Below are 26,829 nucleotides of genomic sequence, written 5' to 3' on the forward strand. Positions count from 1 at the left end.
CTACTGATGCGCTTCTGTTTCATGGGTGAAAAACTAACTGAAAACTACATAAGATTAGGTCCATATGCTCTATATTGACATTTTCCTAGGCCGCCACCAAACTCTGTGATGATGGGGAGAAATGACTGTGATTGACTGAAGCTTCAGAGAGATGCTGCACAAACCTCCTATGCAGCATCACAGGACAGATTCCAGGTATTTAGGACCCTTCATTAGTTTGGGTCCTAAGTGACTACAGCTACTACATGCATAATTTATTTTATAGAAAAAAATATTTGAAAATTTTAGGAAAAATATATAAACACCCTTTTAAAAAGAGTTGGTGCTTGACAGTGTAATCATTCCCTTTTAGGGTAGGGAGCCCAATCCTTAGCATTGGACTAGTGTATGGCAACTAGGAAGTTTAACTATTTGCAAACATAGCCTACTTTTAGTTTTGAATCTCCAAGCTGAGCAAAGTGAAATAAATTAATACATAGCATTAAATAACATTGTAGATAGATTATTATTATTATCCTCACCCTACCCCCTTGTGACATTTTACATGTATATAGCACTCCTGCTGGTTTTCTGATACAATCACAGAAGTTGAGGGAGCGCACATTTTTAACAAAGATGCCATTCTCTCAGTCACTCATGTTCATAAGATTAGACTTAGTTTATTCAGGGCAGACTTAATTCTCTCTCTGGAATGATGCATATGATAAGATGCAAAGTTTGGAAAGCTTGCTCATTTCTCTGTTAGTTTGTAACCCTTTGAGGCGTGGACTGCCTATTTCATGTATGTGCTACAGCTAGAACCCTTCTGTCCCTGATCAAGAGCTATAGGGACCACAGATAATGACAACAGGGGATTGCTTGATCAACAGTGTCAAAAATAGCAAAAAGGTCAAGAATTTGTTTAAATATATAAACTTTGGGCGTGTGAAGGCCCTGGGGATGGGTTCAGGAAAAGATTGTTAGAAACCTTTGTGTGGAGAGAGCGGAAGATGAATTGGAAGGAATCCAAGAAGGAGCTAGAGGAGAGGAACTCAAGGAAAAGCTTGTACATCATGTATTCATTAGTTTAAGGAAGGGGAATAGAAATGTAGAATGCATTTGGAGACTTAGGTTAGGCAGTAGTAGTTTTTGGGTTGATAGCTCTTATTTTGAGGAGAATAATTCAGGAGAGAGTAGAAGGCTGAGGAAGGAGCAGAGGGAGATAGACTAGCCCCGTGGGGAGGGCTCCTGTCCAAAAAAAAGGTAGGAAGGCTAGATATAAAGAAGAAAAGAAACCCTCTTTACCTTGTCCCATATTACCAGAAGCAAAGTTATTTAAGAAATACAAGAAGTAAGGAGTTGCATTACGTGCTCTAATGTTTTTGCTCCTTAAAAACTCAGCAAGATATTTCACAGAGTGGGGAATGGGAAAGAAGGGATTTTAGGAAAGAATGAAAGATGCACATTTCTATAACTATGACTGGAAAAATCAGTGAAACTGGGAATCAGTAAAACTGGAGAAACAGTATAATTGTCCAGGAATATGGCAGAGAGGAATAAGGAATGAAGAAACTGATAGTGACAAAAGGCACAAATTGAGCATCAAAATCATGAAGCATTTTAGTTAATTCAGAACTTCATTTTTCAGTAAATCAAACTTTCACCCAACATATTTCACTCTGCCCTAAAAAACAGGCATGATTAGAGTATAGGGAACAATAACAAAGGTAAAGATAGGAGGAAAACGCACTATCACAAACCAAAACGATTAACAGTAATACTCCTGACTGCTTTCAGGTTGTTCTGTTACATTGGACAAGTCTGAAGCCCTTTGTGCTTCTGTTTGTCTCTAGGGGGATGAAGTATTTACTTACCTCAAAAGAGGTGTTGAGAGTCTTGTCTAGTATTATAATATTTTGCCTTAGGAACTTGGGATGGAGTACTTCACAGAAGTGCAACATGTACTTTTTTTCAAGTAAAATTGTCATATTCATGTCTAGCGTAAGTCTGCTGATGTCAGTTGGATTGCATCTACTCACATGACATATGTATTTTGCCCACAGAGTTTGTTTAATTTGATGTATCCTCTTCTTTATTTCTAGAAAGAAATATTGCAGAGGGATATTTGGATCACTAGAAAGCATCTTCAGAAAGCACTTGTCCACAGTGGCTTCAAATGCTGCCTTAACCATATTTTTCTCACTTTTAAAATAGGGATCTTATAGCAACAAGTGAAATTTGAGATTTCTGCAAGCAAAAGAACTGGTGTTTAATGCTATGACCATATCAACTTATTTTCTTTGTTTCTTTGTGCTTTTTAGTATAACTGTGGATTTAAATATCCAACTGGGTGCTTTCGTGATTTTTCTCAGTAATAATAAGTCTGTTGTCATAGCATATTCCCTAGCATGCGGTATACAGCATTACTGTAACTGATACAGGATTTTTTCTCATTGAGATTTTCTTTTCAGGACCTTTGCCTATGACAGAGTTATGAAACGATGCCATTGGTTGTCCTTCAATAGTTTGACAAATGGAGTGAGAAAGAAGCAAGACCATGCATTTGATCTGTATGAAAAGAAAGGTAACTGATTTATTCCCTAACGGTCTATGGAGGGGGAAGAAGGAAAGGCAGCTGGAGATAGCAAGCGACCTTTATGACTGTGTGCCCTGCTTAAGGAAAAGGTAGTTTGTAAATTCCAGGACTTGATTTGTTGTATCTTAGAATTCATATTTATACACTATACTATACATTTATGTATATACTTTATCTTTGCATAGCATTGGACTGTATTTTTAAGTATGCTATTTTTGTGATCTGTGGTATTTGCTTGCTACAGGGATATCAAAAGTACAGCCTGTGGGACATAGGTGGGTCATCCATGACTCAACCTTCATTGGGGGGGACTGTCCCACAGCTATAAGCAAATGCCCTGGTAAGAACTGGGGCACTGGAGCCCCAAAAGCACCACAAGAAGAAGCCCAGTACCATGGCTTGTTTCCGTGGTGGCAACCAAGCACTTGAGTGAGAGCTGTGGTTCTGGAAGGAGCTTGTTCTTGTGGCAGTAGCCAAGTGACTGGGATGCTGGGCCTCTTCCCCAAATACAGCTGTGTGCAGCTGGTAATTCTGTTGTGGTGGAAAGGGAGGGGGGAGGGAAAGGGAGGGGAAGCCACATTAAGACCCCTCAGAGCTTTCACCAGCAGTGCTTGTATTGAATCCTGGGAATCAAATGCGAGGACCACTGAGTCAGCATGAGTATCCTCCATGAAGCTGCATCCTCCACGCAACAACGTGCCCCCATTGCTGAAGAATGTGTGCATCCAGACTTGGGATCTTCATCACCTGAGGACCCATCAAGCCTGGCAGACGTCATTCTCAACTTCTAGGGACTGCCTCTGCTGTGCTGTGGCTGTGCACATGCCTGGGCCATTGGCAAAATTATTGGCCACGTCGGACCAATTTCCGATATTGACAATTTTCTTTATATCGGTGCTGATCTGATATCAGACTGGTGCATGTCTAGTTATTACCATTGCACTTTGGGCTGCTCCTATTTGAGTCACTGCTGAGATACATGGTTGAGTGTTCTGCACTGGTCATTTTATAACTGAAACATTTAAATTACTTTTTTCAATAGCTTTTAGATTATGTTTATATTAAAATATTTTGATTTGTTGTGGCAAATTGAAGAATAACAGTGTAGGCAACAAAAATACTTTTAATTTGAAAAATATAATTTTTGATGCTCTAATTTTAAGTAAACAAACTTTGGCTAAGAGTCTTAATTCTTTTCTGCTTTCTTTCAACAGACTATGTTAGAAATTGTATAATTGGAAAAGGGGCAAATTACAAGGGGACAATATCTATTACAAGAAGTGGCATCCAGTGTCAGATGTGGAATTCTATGATCCCCCATGAGCACAGGTAAGAATAATTTGAACCTAAGGAGATTTGGCTTTCTTGGAGCCATGTCCTACTGATATTCTGTACTTTAAAATGAAAAATATGCAGTATAAAAGTGTATAGATCCAACTTTTCTCTTATACTGGCAGTTTAGTTTCTTTTAAGAGCAATGACAGTGGTAACCAGTCAGAAGAGGTACACCTTATAGACTAACTGAATCAGAGTTGCAAAAGCTTTCATGAGCCCCAGCCCACTTCATAAAATGCTATGAAAGGACATGCAGAGAACAGACTGTAAAATAGAAATATTTATTTAAGTGCAATAACAGGGAAAGCAGGGAAGAGAAGGGAGTGGCCAGTGCTGAGAGAGGCAGATGGGGCTGGAGAGAACAATAAGGCACTAAACCCGTAAGGACAAAAAATTAAATATGAATCCATGATGGTAACTAGTAACTATGTTTCCTTTATAAAGCATACAATTATTTATTTATGTAGAGAAAATTGTTAAAACAATCAAGTTGTATGTACGTACACCTACCTCTCTCTAAAGCTTACTGTTCCAAGGATTTTGGGAAGACCTAACCTTTTCATATTTCCATTAAAGAGCTCTTTTTCTTAAACAAAAGAAAAAAAAATGTACCTCTCTCCATGAAGGCTGTAGATGAAATGATCCATGAAATATCCATTCTAGATGTTAGCAAACTTAGTGTTAAAGATGCAAAAGCCAGATTCCTTTCATTTACACCTTGGACAGATCATTAATCACCTCCAACCTCTTCTGGAAAAAGATGACCATTTCAAGGTTGCCATGTGGAACAAACCTGTCTTCATTTACAGACAGCCTAGCAGCCTCAAATGGCATCTCTCAACAGCAACATACCTAACTCCTATTTTTACTGCAGCGCCAGGCCTTCCAACTGTCCCCCACATTGATACAGACCACATTATCACTGGACCAAATAACATGGATTATAACATCTGAGGTTTACCCACTTGTTCGACCAACATCATATATGCCATCACCTGCTTAAAGAGCCCTTCTGCAGTCTACGTTAGACAGGTGGGGCAGTCCCTACATGAAAGAATGAAGGGAAGCCAATTTGACATCAATTTCAGAAGACAAACAAGCCTGTGGAAGAATACTTTAATCTTCCTGGATGTTCTGTTGCTGACCTCAGAATAGCTGTTCTTAAAAGTAGAAATTAAAGGTGACTTGAATATGAAATTGCAGAACAAGAAATAACCTCCAGAGGGTGTGTCTACATGTGCATTTACACCGGCTTAAATTTATGGTACAGTAAATTACTGCACAGTAAATGGGAATAGACTGGTGTCTACATATGCAGGCGTTAAAACGCATTAGCGCCGTGTGTGGACGGACTTGGGACTAAGTTAGTCCCAAGTCCGTCCACATGCAGTATTACTATGCAGTAAGGTGTCTACACGTGTGTTACTGCGCAATAACTAATGAGGCATAAATTTGATACCTGCATGATGCAAATTTATGCTTAAGTCAGTGTAAGTCACCATATTTACTGCACACTATGGGCGTGCATATGTAGACGTGCACCCGTGCTGTGCAGTAATTTAAGTTACAGCACAGTAAATGTGCACGTGTAGACATGCCCAGAATATATGTGTTATCCCTTTACCTAGATTAACTTTTTTGAGCCTTATGTCCTTATGGGTTTTTTACTTCTTTGCTTGTCTCTGCACTCACCTCTCTCCCCTCCTTTCTTTCCTTCCCTGTCTCTTTATTCAAATCATTCTGTCTGTTTGCTAGCCTGTTCTGCATAGGTCTTTTCACAGCATCTGATAAAGTGAGCTATTGTTCACAAAAGTGTATGCATGTCTGATTCAGTTAGTCTATAAGGTGCATCTCTACTTTGCATTTTGACTCACGCCAAAGTTACTCTAGATTTATAGTGGGTAGCAAGTGAGAGCATAATTTGACCCTTAACAATGATGTGTGGTGTAAAATTCCTCACAGCCATCTTTTTTCTCAGAGAAATGGGTCATTTAAAAATTCAGGGTGGGAGTTTGTAGGGTGCTGGTTTTGGGTCCACATTAAGCCTGGGATAGCTGGTACTTAGAAATGAGTGAGCACGTAAATGAACGGCTTCCCTCAAGGACCTGTAGGCACAGTACAGCAATGACTACACAGTAAGTGCGAGAGCTCTAGCCGTTATTTCTTGAGCCTAGGGCCAGATCCTGAAATCAACTGAGTCCACTCAGCTCTTATTGCAGCGGTGACTGGAAGACTTAGCACCTTTCAAAATCATTCTCTGATTCTTTTAGGAATGTTTTAAGACTTCTTTCTAGGAGTCAAGGACAAAATTCCCATCAACATCAGTGGAAGCAGGATCAGGCACTTCTGCCTTTGAATTGGAGATCTGTATTTGGACAGCTATGCATCAAAGATGCATAATATGAAGCTAACTTGTTTCCTCTTGCCTTGTGTGACATCTTTAATTTTTGAAAGGTTGCTTACTAAATGAGATGGTTGTGTGGTAGTTTTTGTTTCTCAGCATCACAACATGCAACTTCATCATGAGAGGTTTGAGTGAGATGGGAAGAAACAAGCAGTGGTGCGTGTGGAACCTATTAACAGTTCAAGGAAGGGAACAGTTCAGTTCTTAGCTTGGTCTTGTCACAATGTCTGGTTATCACAAAGTAGCATTTTGCAAAGAAAATCCTTCTCCCATAGTTACAGAAAGGAATGTGCATGGCTGATTTTATATGAGTTGTCCTCAAAACTATTACCAACTCTGGAAAGATGTTTTGACAGGGGCGATGCATAGGGGGTGCATGCAGATGCACGTGCACCCCCTGAGCGTGGTGGTGCACCCCTTACAAAAAGGCGCTGCTGACTGTCAGCGGTGCCTGCAGGCAGTTGCTGCTTGCCACTCCACCCCCGCCTGCTGCTGACACCACTGGCGGCATCTGCAGGCAGTCCGCAATCCCTGCTGGCCACTGCTGATGCTGCTGGCAGCATCTGCGGGTGGTTGCGGATCCCTGGTCGGCGCTCGCCACACTGCCCCCACTCCACTGCCAACAGCGCCAATGGAGTCCGCAGGAGCTCCTTGCTTACGACCACTGCTCTCTCGCCTCCACGCTCCCACCTCACCGTGCCCCCCCAGCCGCAGGCATGATATTGCTACTGTTGGGGATTAGTATTATTATTATTATTCCGATAATGCCTAAAGACCTTAAGCAAAATTAGGACTCTGTTGTTATAAGCCTTTAACTAACATAAAATAAGAGATGCTCTGTGCTCAGAACAGCTTATAAATTGAAAGCAGTCATAAAAGCAGTCACCAGAGTTTCAAAGAAAGATAATATAGGAGAAAAGTGAATATGGTGATGCTTTTCAAATTTCTTGTTCGTTCCATCATGATTTAAATAGAAACTGATGCTGCTTCTGCAGTTACTCTTACTGTTTTGAGTTTCTGGAATAAATCCTGCAACTTTTTCATTTACTGAACTCACAGTCCAGGTAGAGACATTACACTTTTACAGGTATAAGTGATTGGAAATCAGTTTATATCCGCAACAGAAATTCAGCACACAGACTGATTAAAAATGGTGGAATCTGGTCTAATATTTCCACCCCTGCCACACCAGATGGCGAATGTGTTCACTACCAATCTAAATTATATTGCTTACAGAAAACTGCGTAACTTAGACTGATTCTGCCTCGGGCTATTTAAATGTTGGTTCCTACCCACAATGCTTAGGGAGGCAAGGTGCTGAGTGTGTTCCATACACCGAGAAAGTGGGTGTGTTTTGCACTGTTCTGGCCCTGGCTGGATATTTTCTTTTTCTTGTATGATGCTAAAGTACTTGCTGAAACTGCTAGTGCATCTGCTCCTGCCAGCTTGAGCCTTTATGTAATGCTATGCAGTAAGAAGGATTTCTGAAATATTTTTATCCTCACAACATATCTAGGATAATTTGAACTGACTTTTGTCAGGATTTAAAAAAAAATGTTTATCATTTCAGAGAGACCCTGGTGGTAAAAAACAAAAAACAAAAACCCAAAACAAAATAAGGAACTCTAACATGCACTGACACAACACATTAACACTGACAAAAGATGTAATTCCCTATCAGAAGAGCTTGCCTAGGGCAGTTTTAGGTAAGATGTTTTCAGACAGTAATATGATGAGACCTCAGAGGAGAAAAAGGAGAAAAATGCAATGGGCAGCAGTAAAAACAGGAACATTATTCTCTCCAAGGAAAGAAAGCCTTTTTCAAAGAATGCCACCACCTTGTATTGATTGTAGCCAGAACGTGATTAACAGGGGTATTTTCCATCTCATTCAGTTCCAAGATTTAATTAACTAAAGTAAAAAATGACACCATGGGTAGTTGTGGGGGCTCGGGATTTTGTCTTTGTAAGTTTTTTTAAATACTTGCTATTCACTTCTAACTTGCAGTTAGCCAAATGGAACAGCAGCTGTAAATTGGTCTTGTAATTTTGTATATGAAATGGATTAGTTTAGGTACAGGTGCACCTAATAGTTAATTTCTTTTAAAGAGTAAAATACAAGTGTATAGCCTCTTTTTAAAATTGACTCCAATTAATTAATCAATACATGCTATAAACTGTTTTGCTTTGGGAAAGAACTTAAAACACTGAAAAAAATTAATAAAAAACACATTTTCAAAACAAAACATTTTGATTTTTATTTAAAAGAACATTTAATTTAGACACTTCAGTTTTATAATATAAAATATGAAGATTAAAGGAACTTGTGAAAGAAATTTTCATTTTAAATGAAACATGTTTTGTTCAACCCCAAATAAAATTTTCTTTTAAAGTTTCCATTTTTTCAAAAAATTAGAATTTTCAGTTTGAGTCAACTCTTCATTTTGTTTCTCATGTTTCTTTCTGGAACTGTAATCATTCAGAGAAGATCACTGAGTCTCTGTTGGGATTTGTCTTGGCAATAGCCATTTGTGCTCTTTGCACCTACTTCCATGCAATGGAGAATTTGTTCCACTCTTTCCACCGAAGAGGGGGAAGCACCAATGGTACAAATAGCATCTGTCCTGACTACATTGGGAATTTCACTAGTCAAACTACAGCACTGGCTGCAATTTAGACAAATCCTTAGTCTAGACAGGGTCTAAGCCAAAGACTTAACTCCAGGGCATTCATCGTCAAACACAGGTAAACCGATATTTTTTATCGTGAAAACAGTTCTGCCTTGCAATGGGACTGATCCCAATCCCACTGAGATAAACTAGAGTCTTTCCATTGGTTGCAATGATCTTTAAATGAAATCTTATGCCTTCATTTCCTTCTTCATATCCGCTCACTCTCAGGTTGTGTAAAATGCTATAGTAATTTGTAAATTAAACAAAAATGAGTCAATGCGGTACTGCGAAAATTCTCAGGCCGAAAGCCGTAGAGATGGAGATCTGGTTATTCACAGAGCAAGAAACTTGCATGGTCTGTCAGCTTCCGCATGCTGCCGATTGTGCTACAACTTTGCTGGGGACACATAAGTGCCATTTAGTCACCAAGGACTGTCTCATCCTCTATGTCATTCTGCCAGCAAAGACAACAGTTAGTACCAAATACGGGTTGTTCTTGTGATATGGATGCACATTCATTAACTAAAACATAATACATGAACATGAAGAGAGTACCAGTTCCTTTACTAAAGCCTGACCAAAGCCCATTCCAATGAAAATCTTTTATTTAACTTCTGTGGGCTTTGAGTCACACCCACAATGTGTATATTAGGAGAAGGCATACTTTTACATTTGTCTTTCATAAGAACACAGCTTCTAGGAGTCAAGTTCTTGAAAACTGGTTCTTCAGAGAAAATATACTGCAGATATAATTGTTATCTGTATGGAAGTGGAAATCAGACTTGTGTACGATCAGTCGGCATTATGGTATTGACTTGAATGTAGTCAGGATTTGCCCCCAGGTGATTCACTAGTGCCACTTTGTAGAGTAGGGGGAACTGGATTATCCTTAGAAATTCTACCAAGTAGGCCCAGTCAGATATCTGCCAAACTCCTGTCTAGCTGTGACCAATATCCAGTGCTTCAGAGGAGATGGGGATAGGGAGAGAGGGAAAAGTCCTCCTTGATCCTACAGGTCACAAATAGTATGCTTATAAATGAGATTATCAGATACATAGAGACAGAGTTACCTTTCAACCCCAATATATGGCCTGCAAATATGTGAATTCACATGATGTGCTGATTATTGACTTGGGAACACTTCTTCCATAAACTTGTTAAACTCCATTTTCAAGCACTTAAAATGTTTTGCTTTGTTTGGTAGGCCATTTCAAAAATTTGCTTCCCTGATCATTAGAAACTTCTAATTTCCAGTCTAAATTTGTTTATGACCAGTATGTAGCCATTTGGTTTTGTGTTAATATTAACATTACCTCTACTTCTCTGATATTAACACAGCGAATATATGTGTAAAAAAACAATCATATCCTCTTTCAATCTTGTGCTAAAATAAATTTGACCACAATTTTCACAAGTCTGAGAGCTCAAATCTTAGAGCAGAAGGTCTTTTTATTACTTCCTAAATTGTGGTTCAATAGTAGAATCCTTGTTTCTCATGCAGGAGACCTGGGTTCAGTTCCTGATTATTCACGTAACTACAGGCATTGAGGCACTGAATGTCTGGACTTAGTGTATCCTTTGGATACTGTCTCAGTGGTCTAAAGAGGGGTTGGAAGATCTGGGCAGCTTCCACTCCTCCATACACCTGCCTAGGTGTATGCATTGCAGGTGCTGGTGACCTCTCACAGAAGGATTTATGGTTGTCTACTACATGTATGACTTTGCACTTCATACCATTTCTACTGAGCCACTCTACAAAGTGATTTAATTCTTCCTCTATAATAATTCAGTCCTCCTCTGCATTGGCAAAACCCCCAGCTTAGTGTCACCAACAAATTTCCTAAGCACTAGTCTAGTACCAGGGTCACTAAAGAAATGTTAAATGGGAGGCCTCAAGACCAATCCATGAAGAATATTAATAGTAATTGATCTCCTGTCTAATAACTCATCTTTTAACATAACTTGGTATAGTCTCCCCTGTAGCCAGGTCCTTAGGCTCCTTTTAGTTACAGTGTTGATTTTCATTTTTATAATTTTCAGAGAAGCACAGAGTCAAATGCTTTGCTTCAATCTAGACTGATCAGGTATGCTGCATTGCCTTTGTCTAAAACAGTCATTTTTCCTGTTAGAGGAGGACATTATATTGGTTTGACACATTCTTCCTTGGATAAAAACCTATTGCATTTTGTTCCTTTTTTGTTTACTTCCATATCCTTGATTGTTCTTTCCTGCAATATCTATTCTAAGGCTTTGCATAAAACTGAAGTCAAGCTGTTGGGCCTGTCATTCTCCCCCCCCTCCCCCCCCCCCCTTTTTTTTTTTTTAAATAGCGGCGCTATTTTTACTATTCTGCAGTCATACAGTACTATCTCTGTTCAGTGAAGATCTATGCTATAGAATGGTTCTGAATCCATTTTAAAGATTTTGCTAAATTTAGCTATTAGAAATATTATTTCAAAGTGAGGCAAAGAACGAGATAGTAAATTTCCAGGTTGGTATTTCTAGTAAACATCACACAGTGGTGGAACGTTAACATTTATAACTAAAGGGGATGGAAATGCATTCCACAGTGCTATGGCCTATGATGTTCTCATAAGTTATATCAAATGCAGGGGGAAAATAAAGATAACTGCCTTTATATATGCATTACCATAGGTATGTATATATTTCTACAGAAAGGCCACAGAAGAAGGCAGTGCCTTTGGCCTAGAAAGTTTATTGTCTGGCACAGTGGTTTTCAAATTGTGCTTTTTTAGGTGATGGCGCCATGTTATGGCAGGGGAAAATAAATCAAGGTATACCTCTTCTGAATCCAGAAAGAGAAGGAGAAAGAAAGAAGTTGCAATCCACTTGGACTGAGAAAGGGGACGGGTTCTTCTATCTCTTCGCATGTTCCTCAAGAGAAACTTATTCCTCAAGGGGTGCATCAACATGTTGCCATATGGCGATGTTGTTACCACACCATGCTTTAGGTGGTTACTGTGCCATGCACATGGCGCATGGTTAGATTCCACGGCTACGTCACCGTAGTGAGGAGCAGCCACTATGGTGACGTAGCTGCTGATCATGTGATTGCTACGTTGCCATAGCATGCCGTTCGGTGAAGTAGCACATCGCTACATTGCTGTAGGGGACTTGTAGATGTGCCAAAGATGTCCTATTGGAATACATTTGTATTTTTACATACTGAATAAAATAACCGAATTTTAGTGGAGTAGATGGCTGTTCATAGATCTAATTTTTATAATAATCTTATTGATTTTATTCTGTGTTTGTGCAACATATTTAAATGAAGCAGTCCTTAAAGTGAAATCACTTGGACTAGTTGCAGATGTCATGTATTATGGGAATGAATAAAAATGGCCAATCTGGGCTTTTTCATATATTAAAATGAAGATCATTATATAGTTTGAGGGGGGGGGTGTGTGTGTGTGTGTGTGTGTGTGTGGAGGCGGAAGCAACATTTCATAATCTGTAATTGCTCGTGAATATAGTAAGATTCACAACGAAGCATGCATGCTCTTATACTGTAATGATTGTCATTTTAAAACTAGCTTTTTGCCTTCGAGCTATCGGGGTAAGGACCTGTGGGAAAACTACTGTCGGAATCCCCGAGGGGAAGAAGGAGGACCTTGGTGTTTTACGACCAATCCAGAGATTCGCCATGAAGTTTGTGATATTCCTCTCTGTTCAGAAGGTAAAATGGTATCATTTGTCTCTCCTGTTTTGGAAGCAAGTGCATAACATCACATGGGCTTTGAAATTACAACAGATTATTTCTCAGCAAGAATAATTTATTTGACAAAAGAAATTTGAGTAATGAAGTTGTGCTTATCACACAAGTTAGATCACTCTCACACCTATTCAGTGTACTACTTCATAGCAAACAACTGTTGTAGTTTGGAAGACCAATGCTGGAATGCACTGTTGTTTCACTTTTCAAATAATAATAATAATAATAATTTGTATTTAGATTTTGAAACCATCAAATCTCATGGCATCGGTACATCATAAAATTTGCGCAATGATGTACAATTCTAAGCGTTGTGTTTAGCAGTATGTTAAATGTACTGTCCTGTTGCCCTCAGAACCAAGCCCTATGTCCTTCATTCCCTTAGTTGCCAGCAAGAAAAGTAGTTTGGTTGTCTAACAAATCTAATCCCTGGTGGTCCAAGAAATAATACTTAAGCTCTACTTCATCAGAGAACTTCATCCAATGTGATGCCTTGGGCTCAGTGCAGAATCAAGGCCTTAAATGACTGAAGTAAATGACTTAAGATAGATTCAGTTCTCTGCTTGCTTATATTATGATTATTATTATCAATGTGAACTTTAATTACATGCTATTTTTTAGTTTCTTTAGGCATAAATGTATTTATGTTTTGTATGCTAATAGTGCCTTTCATCCCAAATTGCTTTACAATTTTTTTATTTCTAAAGATCTTTTCATGCCCCCTCTCACAATCCTCAGTTAAATGTAGCAGCCATTGGAATAAAAGTTCATATCAGTTCTATAAAATAGTTTAGATCAGGAAGGAAAGAGTTTCACATCCAGCTGAAACAGTAATGGGAATTTGAATGGGTAGAATATAGTTACTTAAATTACAATTTGACTAGCATCCTGGGGCTGACATCCATACATTTGAGAAGAGCATTAAAGGATCTTTTATGAATAAAAGGGGTCAAGAATTATGACTTTCTTTCACTTTTCAGCTAAAAGATGTCACCTTCAAATAAAAAAACCCTTTTCTCTAATGGCCCTTGCAGGGGTCATATATTTTATTTTATTGATACATGGAGGAGTGTCACTTACCTATTTGGCAATAACACCTCTTGTCTGGTGTGCAACCCATTAGAGTTTAGAACCAGAAATCAAACTAATCTCTTTTACAGAGTGGGGAAAAAAGGAGCTTTGGTATCTAAATGGCCTGAGCACTTCACACTTAGATGCATCAAAAGTTATATGACCTTGAACTAAATTGGAACCAAATTTAAAGATAATCTAAATCTAATTCAGATGTAAACATCTGGATTAGATTTAACAAAGTGCCCGCAATGAGATACATTCAAAGGAACATTCCTCCCACCAATGTGAAAGCCATGATCTAGGAGGTAATATTTTTATAACTCTTCATATAGGGTATCTTGAATTTATGACAGCCATAGTATATTGAGATTTTTTACTAGTATGAGACGATTGCAAATGTTGTTATTTTTTGTTTCTAGTTGAATGCATGACTTGCAATGGAGAAAGCTATAGAGGCCCAATGGATCACACAGAATCTGGCAAAGAGTGCCAGCGCTGGGATCTCCAGAGGCCACATAGACACAAATTCCGTCCAGAAAGGTAATAAATAAATAAATACGTAAGTAAATCCTCATCATTTTTATAAAATGATGGTACTCTCTGAGCCCAATGCTGTATTAAGTCAGGAATAGTTTATTGAAATAATAGAGTTTAGGCCGATCTTTGTTTGTGTGTGTGTGTATGAATACATACAGATATAGGAAAGTTTGCCTTAAAATGCCTAAAATAATTTATAATAACAAAAAAGGACTATAATTGTTGTTAAAAATCAGCCCCTTCCATCCAATGGTTTCAAAGCTGTTTGCAAATATTAAATAAGTTTGAATTCCAATATTAATGACTTACAATATATCAATTTACTGGAGTATCAAACAGCCACTAATATTTTTTTTCTCTGTAGCTAGACAGTCTGTAGTAATCAAACTTAAATATCCAGTTTACATTCCCCAAGATGTTAAAAAAAAAAAAACCCAACCACATTTTTACACCCTGGAAAAGCAGTTGTACATAGTTAAGTTTAACATTTTAAGATCATAGATTTATATTCTGGACAATCACTTGTTTAGGTATAGAAATATAATGCCAAAAAATGAGTCAGAGATACCATTTATAAAACTACAAACCACTAAGCATTCATTCTAATGGTGAAATTCACCTAAGTCGATGATGAATTACAATCCCCCAGGAGGGTCTTTGTGTATGCATTTAGGCCACACAGAAAGGCCTCTTTCTCCCTACTGCCCCGGAGCATAGGTCTCTGCACTAGTTCATATAGGAACCAGGATGCTTTGAAAATATTGACTTTTTAAAATTCTGTCTGTCAGATTAGCTCCATTTATAAAATGAAGTTAAAAATGCTAACATAGCTTCTGGGAAGGTTGTTGGAATTAATTAATATTTGAAAGAGATTTTCCATTCAATGTGGCTGTTAAACTTTCAAGTGCTGGTAATGAAATAAAGTCTAATGATTATCTCCTGAAAATACATAATTGGTAGATTTTAACAAGTTTTGCTGCTTCTGCTGAAAGATCTGTTGGCGAGATGGGGGGACCCCTCCATTCTCTGACTGGTTGCTGGGGGGGGCACGTGCCCCTTTGATTAAGGTAGCATCAGTCACCCATGCTGCTCTTCCATCTCCATGCACTGCGAAGCCCCTGTGCTGAGGCACCCTGTTCCCCAACCAGCTACTCCCCAGCTGGCTGGGACACAGTGTGCCTCAAGACGGAGTAGCAGGCACCCCTGGGCTGGCTGCTCCCCTGTCTCCACATGCATCAGCGTGAGGGCTCTGCCACAGAGTCCCTGTGTTGAATCATGTGGAGCCCCTGTCTTGAGGCACACTGAGCCCCAGCCAGCCAGGCAGGTTTGTCCTGGCACCCAGCACTTCATTGTGCTTTGTGCCGTGTCTTTTTTCCAGGGTTGTTTTTTTTTTGCTATCAGGAAATCCTGGTAGCAAATTTTGCCCATGGTTTAATGTGCAACACATGTGATTTCTGGTGCTGCAAAGAGGTATGCAGCACCACAAACCACATGTGTCTGCACGTCTGGGTCCAGCTGATGGGTTTATGTAAAGCCTTTTTTGCCTTTAGTTAAGATGAACTGCAGAGGGTTCACTTATGCTTCCACTACAATGGTCCCATAATTAAAATAGATGCCTGGGAATGGAGAGTTTCATGTCATTTTGTAGGCTTTGTCACAGACTTCCCACATAGCCTTTGATAAATTGGTAAATATTTCCATATTTCCTCATCTATAAAACAGGGATCCACTATTGAATTTCATAATTCACTTCAGTGAATGCAACAATCATGTGTATCCTTACAGAATTTCTCTTGCATGAAATACGCTGATGGAATTCCAGAGTAATAAAATAAAATCTTTATTGTCATCAACAAGAAGTCTCTCACTTGATTGTGTATTAGATAATATATGTGAATGAATGTTGTGATTTGTTGCACAGTCTCTAGTAGTTCCTCTTCAGAAATGGCATCTCAAAGTTTGTTACACTTTTCAAGATAAGGGCTAAATATTGACAGTCAAAACACCCGAGGCTGAATCAGTTCAATCTTCACAAGTTAGTTTAAGCTGTATAGATTGAACTCATAAGCAAGTGGACAGACATTCACTTCTGATCCCACAGATACAGCTACATGCCTGCAGTGGCCCAGGCCAGATGCAGGGGGGCGCTAGAACACACCTCCTTGCTCTGCTGGAACAGACAGCTTGGGCCAAGGCTGACCCACTCACCCTGTAAGCAGGGGCTTGTGATGGAGGTGCAAAGCCTTCTGGGATGCTGGGAGACTGGAAGTTAACTTGAATCTGGATCCCTGGGATTTGGAACAGAAGTTCATACTATATCGATCCAGATTTATCTTAAACCAGTTTCGACCATTTTGAAAGTGGTTTATGTGTACTGAACATCTGTTGTGTTACAGATTTCAACTGGTTTCTGAGCACTTATACCACTTTATAATTTCTGTCCCTAGCCAAAATGTTTTAATATTAATAAAGCAATTACTGTGGATTATATAAAGCATTTGCTTTTAGAGGTTTAATTGCTGGGCTACACTAGTTGTTATAGTTTGATCTTAATTAACTACTTGAAATTTAGATTGTTTCAATTCTACTTTAATTATACTCGATTTTATAAAGAGTTTTTATGAGTGTCTAATTTGTAAATAGGACAGAAAGTCTGGACTATGTAACCTATTAAAGTACAGCTATGTCTGGGGAGCTTTTCTACTCATACACTGTATTGCTTGGAACCCAGGAAGCCTTAAACAGTAAAGAACAGCGTGTACAGCCTTAAACTATAAAGAATTAGTGAGAAATAGGCTTGATAACCTCCTCAAAGACTCCCAGATCTTAAGTCTTGCAGTGAAGTGAGCTACAGGTCAAGGTGAATATATTTCACCATTATTTTGGCACCTTAGAGACCATTATTGGCTTTTATGAGTCAATTGTACTATGATGATAACAGATATCCATTTAAATGCCCAAAGCAAGCAGTATAGAAAGAAGTCAGAGGCTTAAATCCTTCTCCATTGTAGCTTTGCCCTTGACTTCAGGGAAGTCATGATTGTATTTGTGGGCTCCCATCCAGCATCATGCTCCTCTTTGGCAAACTGTTCCATCTCTATGAATCCCTTATTATTTTAATTGCATGTGGCATAGAGGTAGTAGCTTCCTTCCCAGTCTACATGGAACATAATACAGGATTGGTGGTTATAGTTACATGGAGGAGAACAGAAGTGAGTAGTAGTCCTAGAGTTTCTTGTAAAACAAAAATGGCAGGGACAGGGGAGGGAAGGAAGGGAATAGAAACAAAATCTTAGAGTTTTAAGAGATCTTTGAGCAGTCATGGCAACTGTATACTGCAGTTGTCACTATGTCTTTGAGGCTGCCTTGGTTGCCATTCCCCATTTTTGCAGGGTTCAGTGACTGACCCCTTCTTTTATATTGTGTCTGTACCCCTGCTGTAGGAAAAGAAGAATGATATATCACAAGGAAGCCAATGCTGGACATGTCTACACATGCACAGTTACTGAGTAGTAATTTAGGTTACTGTGCAGTAGCTGAAAATTACTGCGCAGTACGGGCACATATCTACACGTGCATGCCCATACATCATAGTAACCATGGTGACTTACACCGACTTGGGTGTAAATTTGCTATCTGCATGATTAGGTAGCAAATTTACGCCCGAGTAGTTACTGCACAGTAAGGCATGTGTAGACACTTTACTGCACAGTAACCCTGTACGTGTGGACTGATTTGGGATCACTTTAGTCCCAAATCAGTCCAGACAGTGTTACTGTGCTATAATGCCTGCATTTGTAGACGCTGGCATAAAACCCACTAACCATGCAGTAAGTTACTGCACAGTAAATGCACATGTAGACATGCCAACTGGATTCCAAATGGACAATTAGACCCTGGAATGTATATAGTAGATTAAGAACAAGAACCTCTATCAGCACACTTGAAAATGTTGTTTTTCTTGGCTTGTAAGAAACTCATCTACTTAAAAGCTACCAAAGGTCTCGGGTTCATAGGTAGTCACTATCTTTGTTATCCTGATTATGTTTTTATGTTTGCTCCATGGGAAAAACTAATTTTTGTTACTTTGCTGCAATGAAACTGCAAAAGCTAACAATTTGTGTTAATTGGTAAATAAATAAATTTTATTTTGCCCTCATAACTGAAAGTGTTTGGTTGCTTGTATGGCCTATTTAGACTAAATGAGCCTGTTTATTATGTGTCTGTTTAATAATGGCAGAAGGAACGTGGAAACTATTAAAATTTCATGACCAAACCTGGAAGAGATAAAGCGAGAGAGGGAGGTTATTTTTTTTTTCTTGCAGTGCTGGAAATGAGGGCATGACCCAGAGCAATCTCTATTACAAAAATGAAACTATCATTAGTAACAAAGCGATTGAAAATAGCTTCCAGTTTGAACCCTGGGCTGTTGCACTAGAGAACCTGTTTTTGTAATGAGCCTGGCATGCCAGGCAGTGTTTATATAATCCACACTTAATTGGACTGTTTGAAAAAAAAAAAAAACGAGGCTTTAGAGTCTGCCCGTCAGTTGACAGACACAAGAGTAGAGTTAAGCAATTAGCAGAGTTACCCCATCTGGTGTCCTGCACATTGACACAGCTGGGTATCCCCCCTTCAATGTCTTGATTCTGTTGGGTGTTTTCAAGGAGATTTCATTCTTATTTCTATTTATGGCAATGAAGAGTAGTTGCCAACTTCCCAGGATCAGACCCCAGGCTAATAGGAGTTGTACCAAAGATCTCAGCTGGAGATCTATCTTTGTATAGCTTGTACTTCCTTGTATAATGTTGCCAGGCAGATTTGCTTGACACGTTTGTCGGTGTGGTTTGCAGATATCCTGACAAGGGCTTTGATGATAATTACTGCCGCAATCCTGATGGCAAGCCGAGACCGTGGTGCTACACTCTTGACCCTAACACCCCCTGGGAGTTTTGTGCAATTAAAACGTGTGGTGAGTTAAAGCAAAATTTATTGCTTCCTTTTCCTATCCCCTATCTAGACACATATAATCTAAGTGATATGGGAATATAAATGATTGTGTCCATTCATTATACTTGGTGAATTTTTAAATATAGTATAAAAAAGAGTTTTTACAACCTGGTTATAGGTAGCCTGCATAAGACACAAATAGAAGCACATTACTAAGCACATATTTACTTAAAATATACTAGTATGTGTCTGTCTTATATACAAGAGAGTGCATTAAAAGAACAGTAAGACTGCAAAATCAAGCACTAGAACTAAGATTGCCTATGCAACCTTAATTTGGTTACCAAGCATTAATTGCATGATTGAATAACATTTTTACATGGGACTCTTGCCTTATTCAGTGCACAGGATGCTTCTTACCCACCTAAGGAACAGCTATTCAGTGTTGTTTCATCCTCATTGTTCTATGTGTGGTCTCACGCTTTGTTTTACTACACAATCAAATTCTGCTCTGAAGACAGAGTTAATAATTTTGTCTAGGGTTTTTCTGTTGGTGCTGCTTATGAAAGTAGCTGTTTCACAAACATTAACTTACATAATTTCACAATGTCCATGTAAAGTAGAGAGATGGCATCTTCCCTATTCTATAGAAGAGAACTAAGCTACAAAGAGATTAAGCTCAACACTGTCCATTAATTTCAGGTGCCAGTTTGAGATGATGTTTAACTGAGTATTCACTGTACTTTATATGTTCAAAGAACATCTTCCATTGACTTCAGTTTTGGCTGTAAATGTTCAGCACTTGTGCTCTTGTGTGTCACCAGTTAGGCACCCAGAAGAAAACAGATACTTAATTAGAGGCTATATTTGCAAAGCTTGATTTAAGTGGCATGCCTAGAATTCCATGGGAACTCTGTGGCAGAGAAAGGTATAGCATCAAGGTTTTCAGGATGGAAACTGTCTTAATGAGAAGAATAACTTTTCTCTTCCTAATCTCCTCCGCCTTGTTCACATCTTGCAGTTTTAGCAACAAATAAAGTAGAGTGGTTACAGAAAATACTTTCTTTCGCTATATGATCCTGATTCATTCCCAGAACATGCATACTTAATGAAGTAGGGCCCTATGAAATAAGTACTTTGCAGTCATATCATTTAAGGCTGTACCTATAAGCAACTTCTGTTGGTTCACTAAGTTCAAAATTTTATACTGAATGTTTATGTTAGTTTTGAAACATCTCAGAGTCACCAAACCCTGATATAACCCTACTGAGATTCCTAGCTGGTCACCATCCAGTATTCCTGAATCCAGAAGAGACTTTTTATGAATCCAGACCGGGAAAGGAATTTATTGAATGAGGAATTCTTGTAAAGCTGGAAATGGATGATTTTTCTAGTAGCCATGAAGCTTATGAAAACTTCTATTTCTGAGCATCTATGTAAAGGGAACACTTCCAGTTAATGGAATATTTTGAAAAGTTTGGGATTACAACTGTTTTGGACCCCAATCACATTTCAAAATATGAAATATCCCATAAACTAGAAATGCTGTTTTTAGACATATCTCACTATGATTTCTTTAGAGTTGCATAGTTATACTCTGCATCAGAAGACAGTGTGGTTAGTTTTGAAGAGAGAAAGGCCAACTGGTACTCTGTAAAATACCATAAGCTGACCTTCACTCTCTGAATTACATTTATTTTTTGAGGATTTGATAAAAACAACAACATAAACAACTCTGAACCTTTGAACTTAAGCAAAAATGAACTTTAATTACTGTTTTCTTTTAATTGTCTTTAGTCCACTGCATTTTTTGATTTTGGTCAAGACCAGAAAAAAAGCAATGGAAAAAACAAGCCATTCTTGTGGTATTTCAGTATGACCAAAATGACAGAGAACTGAACTCTTATGAAAGCTATTCTTCCACATCATTACTCTTACCCTCCCAAATTATTAAAGTTTGGATAAAATGTGGAGCCAAATGGTGCAGCTTACACCCTGATATACCAGATATTCCACATAGCTCCGCATACCATACCCATTTGACCATCTGGTATAACAACAGAATTTACCCCTCTGGCATTTGGGTACATATCCAAAACAAATCTCTCAAAGGTTTCAAGTTCTTCCTCCTTATTGGTACTGCTGGATAGTCTGCACTTATGCTAGTTTTAAGCAAGCATAACTTTGGCACAAATCAATGTGTACTTGTTCTGTATTTATGCAGTGGAGTCCCATTGGCCATGAATATACATTCAGAAATTTCCACTGGTAGCAACTTTTCTGGGAGAGACAGTGTCTAGGTATTCTCTCTTTCCTGCTCTCCATCAGATTGGGATGATTCAGACCAGGGACATCCACGTCTGGGGAATGGCTACTCTAGGTCTGGGAGGGAACTGGAGCTATGTAGCAAACCCCCCACCCACTTCTCAGAGGCAGGCAAAAACCTCTACAGTCCATACCCATCTGACCATCTGGTAAAATTCCTTCCTAACCCCAATGTGGCATTTGGTCTGACCTAGGGGCCAGATGTTCTAGCCAGGAATGTTAGGGTTTTAGTCCCAGTGGGAACACTGGTATACCTTAGCCAAAATCCCTAGCCTTGACTGCAGGGCAACACCCAATGTTTCCAAGAAAGGTGAAGTGGCAAGGGAGGACGCAGGCCTCTGTCTCCACCTCCCCTCACCCTGTTATTCTTGATGAGCAATTTGCTAGTACATATATATGGCTCCAGGTATTATTCATATTGAGTTCATGAAATTGTGCAGAAATAATAATTCATCTTAAAATTGCATGAAAATCCATTTTCATGGATTTCATGGATTATTTTTATCGTATGAGGCCTCTTAAACTAGACATAGTTTAGGGCCTCAGCATGTCATAGTCCGGCACTGCCTGATGTACACCATCAATCTGGGCAAAGGGCTTGGCCAGAGATGAAGAAATTTAAAAATGACTCTGCTGCCAATATAACTGAGAATGGTAATTTCAAAATCAGATAGATTTGTAAGTTTATGATGTCCTATGAACGTAGTTTACTTGGTGTATTTAATGATATTGAGACTGTTTGACACTTGCTCATTTAACTTGCGCTTCAAACCACAAATGGAAAGTTACCAAACTAAAAATAGCATCTAGTTGCACCTTGTTGTTGTCCCAAATATAAAATAGTTATGTATATACAGTTAGCTTCAAGATTGTTAAGGCCAAACTATGTTTTATAAAAAAATAAAAAAAAGTCTTTAATTTTTATCTGTTACCAGCTAGCTCTCCTTACCACTATGGTCAGTATGTAGTCATTTTTATTAGTAAAAGAAAGAAGAAAAAAAGCACTTGGTTATGACTTTTGACTATTTTTCAAGAGCAACTTTTATACATGCTTATGCTCTGGTATTTCCTGAGCTGATGTGCTAGTGTTTTGAGGAATTACATCTGGCTTTGTTGGTCACGTAAGCTTAAAATCAGTACAGTTCCTTATGTACATAATCTGATCTATGAAGATCTGTGCTTGGGATCTGTTCCAAACTACAGTAATGATACTCTCATCTCCATGAGTCAAGAAATATCTGAGAGTCCTGAAAAACTGTAATGTTGGTACCAACCCCACTACACATAAGGTTTCACACTAATGTCTCAATATTTTGATGAAACACTTTGGCCTTGTTATTTAAGAGCTGGACTATCAGCATTGGGCACATATTCCTCCTTTTATCTTCTAACACAACTTGGATTGAGTAAGTGTTCAAACAGGGAGCTACATTTTTATTATAGTAAACTGTAGTGTTCTGGACATCGTGTAAGTGATATGTAGAAGGGAGAATATAAGAGAAATACTTCCATAGTACACGAATTCCTTTGATAAATTTCTGATTCTATTTCCTATTACTGAATGGACAATGGTAGAAATAAATAGTATCCCATAGTGTCCATATTTGCATTATATTACAAGAGGAAAAATGCATTTTTTTTTAATGTTAGAAACTTGACCATAGCTAAGATGTGGATTAAGAATGCTTCAGTATTGAAAAGAAACTTGCATTCAAGTTCATGTTTCAGTACAGGCTTCCTGTGTGGCATTGGGCAAGTCGCTCAATGTCAAATCTAACAACAAAAATCAAAAGTTGTGATTTTTATAATCTTGTTGAGTTACCAGCTAAGTTCAGAGGCTTTTGACTTTTTTGTAGGCTTTTATACCTTCTACTTCTGGACATACACATAAGTATCTCAATCTTGACAGTGCTGAGTCATTGGGTGCCCTGCTCATTTCTAAACATAACTGGGATCCCGAAAGTACCTTTTTCTCCATATACATCCCTGGCGGAGCATAATCCAAAAGGAGTTCTCAGAGTATGCCCGCAGCTAGATTACCTTTTTCCCTGAAACCAACAGTGAACTTCTGTTTGGTCTGGAGTAACATTGTAACTCAGAACACTTCACAGAACACCTTCTGAGTTACAGCTGGGAGTTGCACTTCTGTTTGCATCCCAAGTATCTCTCCTTAGGTGAAGATTTTCACCTAGAGCATCACAGCTACAACAACATCTCCAACCATTCTACAGCAGGGTACAGAAAGGAATTGAAGATTAATCTGAAAAAAAAAAAAGTTGACATGACTTGTAGCCTTGTGGTTCAGGCACTCACCTGGAAGAAGTAGGGATTTACATTATTGTGGCAGGACTGTTTATGTCTCTTTCATGAAAATATCATGGGTTAAAAAAATATAAACAGTGTCAGGAGGAAGGACCAGAACTAGGGTCTCTCTCCTTCTATCTGGCAATATGTTCTCATCTACAAAGAAAGAATGACTGGAGTACTTTGGCAGGTGTCACGTCAGCTAATGCTAATGCTAAGGCTCAGATCCTAATAGCAGTTCACATGCAATGTGTTGGATGAGTAAATTGGTGAAGGAAGTTTCCAGAAAATAAAAGAATATTTATGGAAGTGTTTGAAGGGGCAGAGGAAGGGCACTGGTGCAGTGGCCTCCAAGCACAGAAGGCATAAGGCCAAGAGAGTGAGGACGAGATGACAGGAGCAATTAGGATTAGAGATAGTTTCAAGATGCAAAAGTTGGATCTGGTATAAGGTTTTAGAACACCAGAATTAATTTGAAAGTTGTTCACATATGTGGGTGAGATTTTGCCTTTAGACAGTTTCAAATTTGGATGGGAAAAAAGGGACAGAATAGCATAGACTTACAAGAACCATTGAAGTAGGAATTAATTTGGATACAATGAGAACAAAAGTGAAGCCAGGATAGAGATTTTGAAGGGATTTTGACAAGGATTTTAGCATTACTTGGAGAATGGATGCTAGAGACAAGAATTAAGGGGCTGGATCTGAATGGGGGTATAACATGGTAAAAGTTGGCAGGAAAAGAAGATGAATTTTACTGCTGAATTTGGGATGGACTAGAGGAAGGGAATGGGAGTCACTTGCTGATTTGCATATTGAGTTCTCTTTCCGGCTGAAGCAAATCATATGAAAACTAAGTGTCATGCTGTTTAAAGTTAATATTTACTTAAGATGTTTATAGAAGTGAGTTAGTGGGAAGAGACTGCTGCTTAATGTTTGATAAAGTGTTGCCTCCCACCTAAATCTATGAGGAGGCCTAATAGAGGGCTGGCATGGCATTCTCTGTGTGTATCTGTATAATTTCTTCTAGTATGGTTTTAAATGCAAGATGTAGGATCCTTGGTTAATCTAGATGGGACCAAGTGTCAACGTAAAAAGTGTTTAAATTTAAGGCTTTAGTTCAGTTCACTATTGAGATAGAGACATCTCTGAAATGTATGTCTGGATTTTAGATATAAATATTCAGACTGAGGTGTTAAGCTCTAGGTCAAACTAGTGTGCGTCCCTCCTCGTATTGTTCTGAGCCAGCTCTAACATATTCCTTCATTATGCCTCCATGCAATATAGTTGAAAAATAGCACTTTATGGTTATTATACTTCTATGCTATTAAGCATGGGGTTTTTTCCTCTTGTGTTCTGAGGAATGCAGACAGCATCTTGAATAGCTTGAAAAAAGGCAGTGTTCAGAATTTGGGGAGGAAAAGGATCCTGCCTATACTATAGCGTATAATTTTAAAATAATTAACAATAGTGTACATTTAATTGTAAAATGTACATTTAATTTGAAAATCATTAACAACAGTGTACATTTAGCCTAGCCAGGTTAGACTAACTTGCAAAGATTGAATCAATTCAGGCTCAGGCCTTTTGAATGTCTGTCCCTAGCCTAGATGATGTTGATTGCTGCTTCCACCTATCTCAGAAGTGTTGGAGGAAATGGAATTGAAAAAAAGAAGCTTCAATCCAGTATGTGAAGCTCCAGATTATGGCCCTTGTTTGTTTTTACAACAGTCCATTTGGGATATGTCATTACCGTATAAAAGCCCTTCTTTATTAAGCAGTTCATGTAAAGGTATTAAAACAGAATATTTTAAAATAAACAGATGCCTTTGTACCATTTGAACTTTGTGTGCATGATTGTGCTGAAGAATCTGACACAGTTGTCTAAATTAATTGAAGTAATAAAGCTTCAGGAGCTATTCTTGGTTCTTCAACTGTAAAAAATGGCTTCAATTGTATTTAAAAGCAGATAAATGACAAAATTATTTCTTCTAATTTCCAAGTAAAGCATCACACCGGAAATAATAATGACATTTCATTAACAAGCAAGTAGCATTTTTTTATATAACACTCTTTCAAAACATAGAGAATTGTACTCCTCCTTCAGCCAGTTCAGCTCTGATCAAGGCCCTGATCCAACAAGCCACTTAAGCGTGTGTATAATCTTATGTCAAGGAAACTATTCACGTGATTAAAGTTGCATTGGCTCTTAGTCCTTAATTAAACAAATCGCTTAAGATCTGAACCTGAAAAGCAGCCCATACAAGATGCTTTGCAGGATTAGGACGGAATAGAGTTGGGTTCATATATGATATGCATACATAGAAATATTCACACATTTTTTGGACTGTGCTCACAGTCCATTATTATCCATTGCTTTTTGTAAAGATTAATTTTAAAGTTGCATGGTCACTAATTTTAAATTTCAATACAAAAGACGAGGATTTCTTAAGGTGATATCTTTTATTGGACCTGCTTCAGAGTTAGGATGGAGTTAGACAAACTTTTGAAGATATTCTCCTTTTAGGCCTGACCAAAACAAGTCAGGCATAGCATAGTCATAATCATAGTCATATATTGTGTTTGGCATGTTCTAGTCAGCCCTGGAGAAAAATGTCTTGCATTCAAAAGCTTGTCTAACTCTATCCCAACTATATAGTTGGTCCTATAAAAGATATCACGCTAAGAAAACTTTGCCTGACACAATTTTTGACTCATCAGAGCTACCTCAGTCTTACACTACCAAATTTCAACAGGTAATTTTTGATGACAAAAGTACCTGTTTGCTTAGTTACTTGGAGAACAAAAATAATAGTGATATATGTAACCAATCAAATGGGTTTAAAAAGGTGCTTCTATTTATGAATGTCATGTATGAAAAGTTTATGATCAAGTCACAGGATGAATTTTGAGAAATAATG

The 26,829-nt window shown here is 38.4% G+C and overlaps 1 protein-coding gene across 2 annotated transcripts in view; it reads left to right on the forward strand.

Moving 5' to 3' along the window:
- Positions 1–26,829, forward strand: part of HGF (hepatocyte growth factor) — an 85,838-nt gene that overhangs the window by 18,975 nt on the left and 40,034 nt on the right. The window contains exons 3-7 of one of the 2 annotated variants that reach the window (XM_014607591.3): positions 2,451–2,563; positions 3,790–3,904; positions 12,540–12,682; positions 14,212–14,332; positions 19,183–19,301. In XM_014607591.3, coding sequence (XP_014463077.2) covers positions 2,451–2,563; positions 3,790–3,904; positions 12,540–12,682; positions 14,212–14,332; positions 19,183–19,301 — 611 coding nt within the window. The remainder of the gene's footprint in view (positions 1–2,450; positions 2,564–3,789; positions 3,905–12,539; positions 12,683–14,211; positions 14,333–19,182; positions 19,302–26,829) is intronic. The other variant, XM_019487522.2, reaches the window with a different exon arrangement.

The sequence above is a fragment of the Alligator mississippiensis genome, chromosome 4, assembly GCF_030867095.1.
Source record: "Alligator mississippiensis isolate rAllMis1 chromosome 4, rAllMis1, whole genome shotgun sequence".
NCBI classification, from domain to species: domain Eukaryota; kingdom Metazoa; phylum Chordata; order Crocodylia; family Alligatoridae; genus Alligator; species Alligator mississippiensis.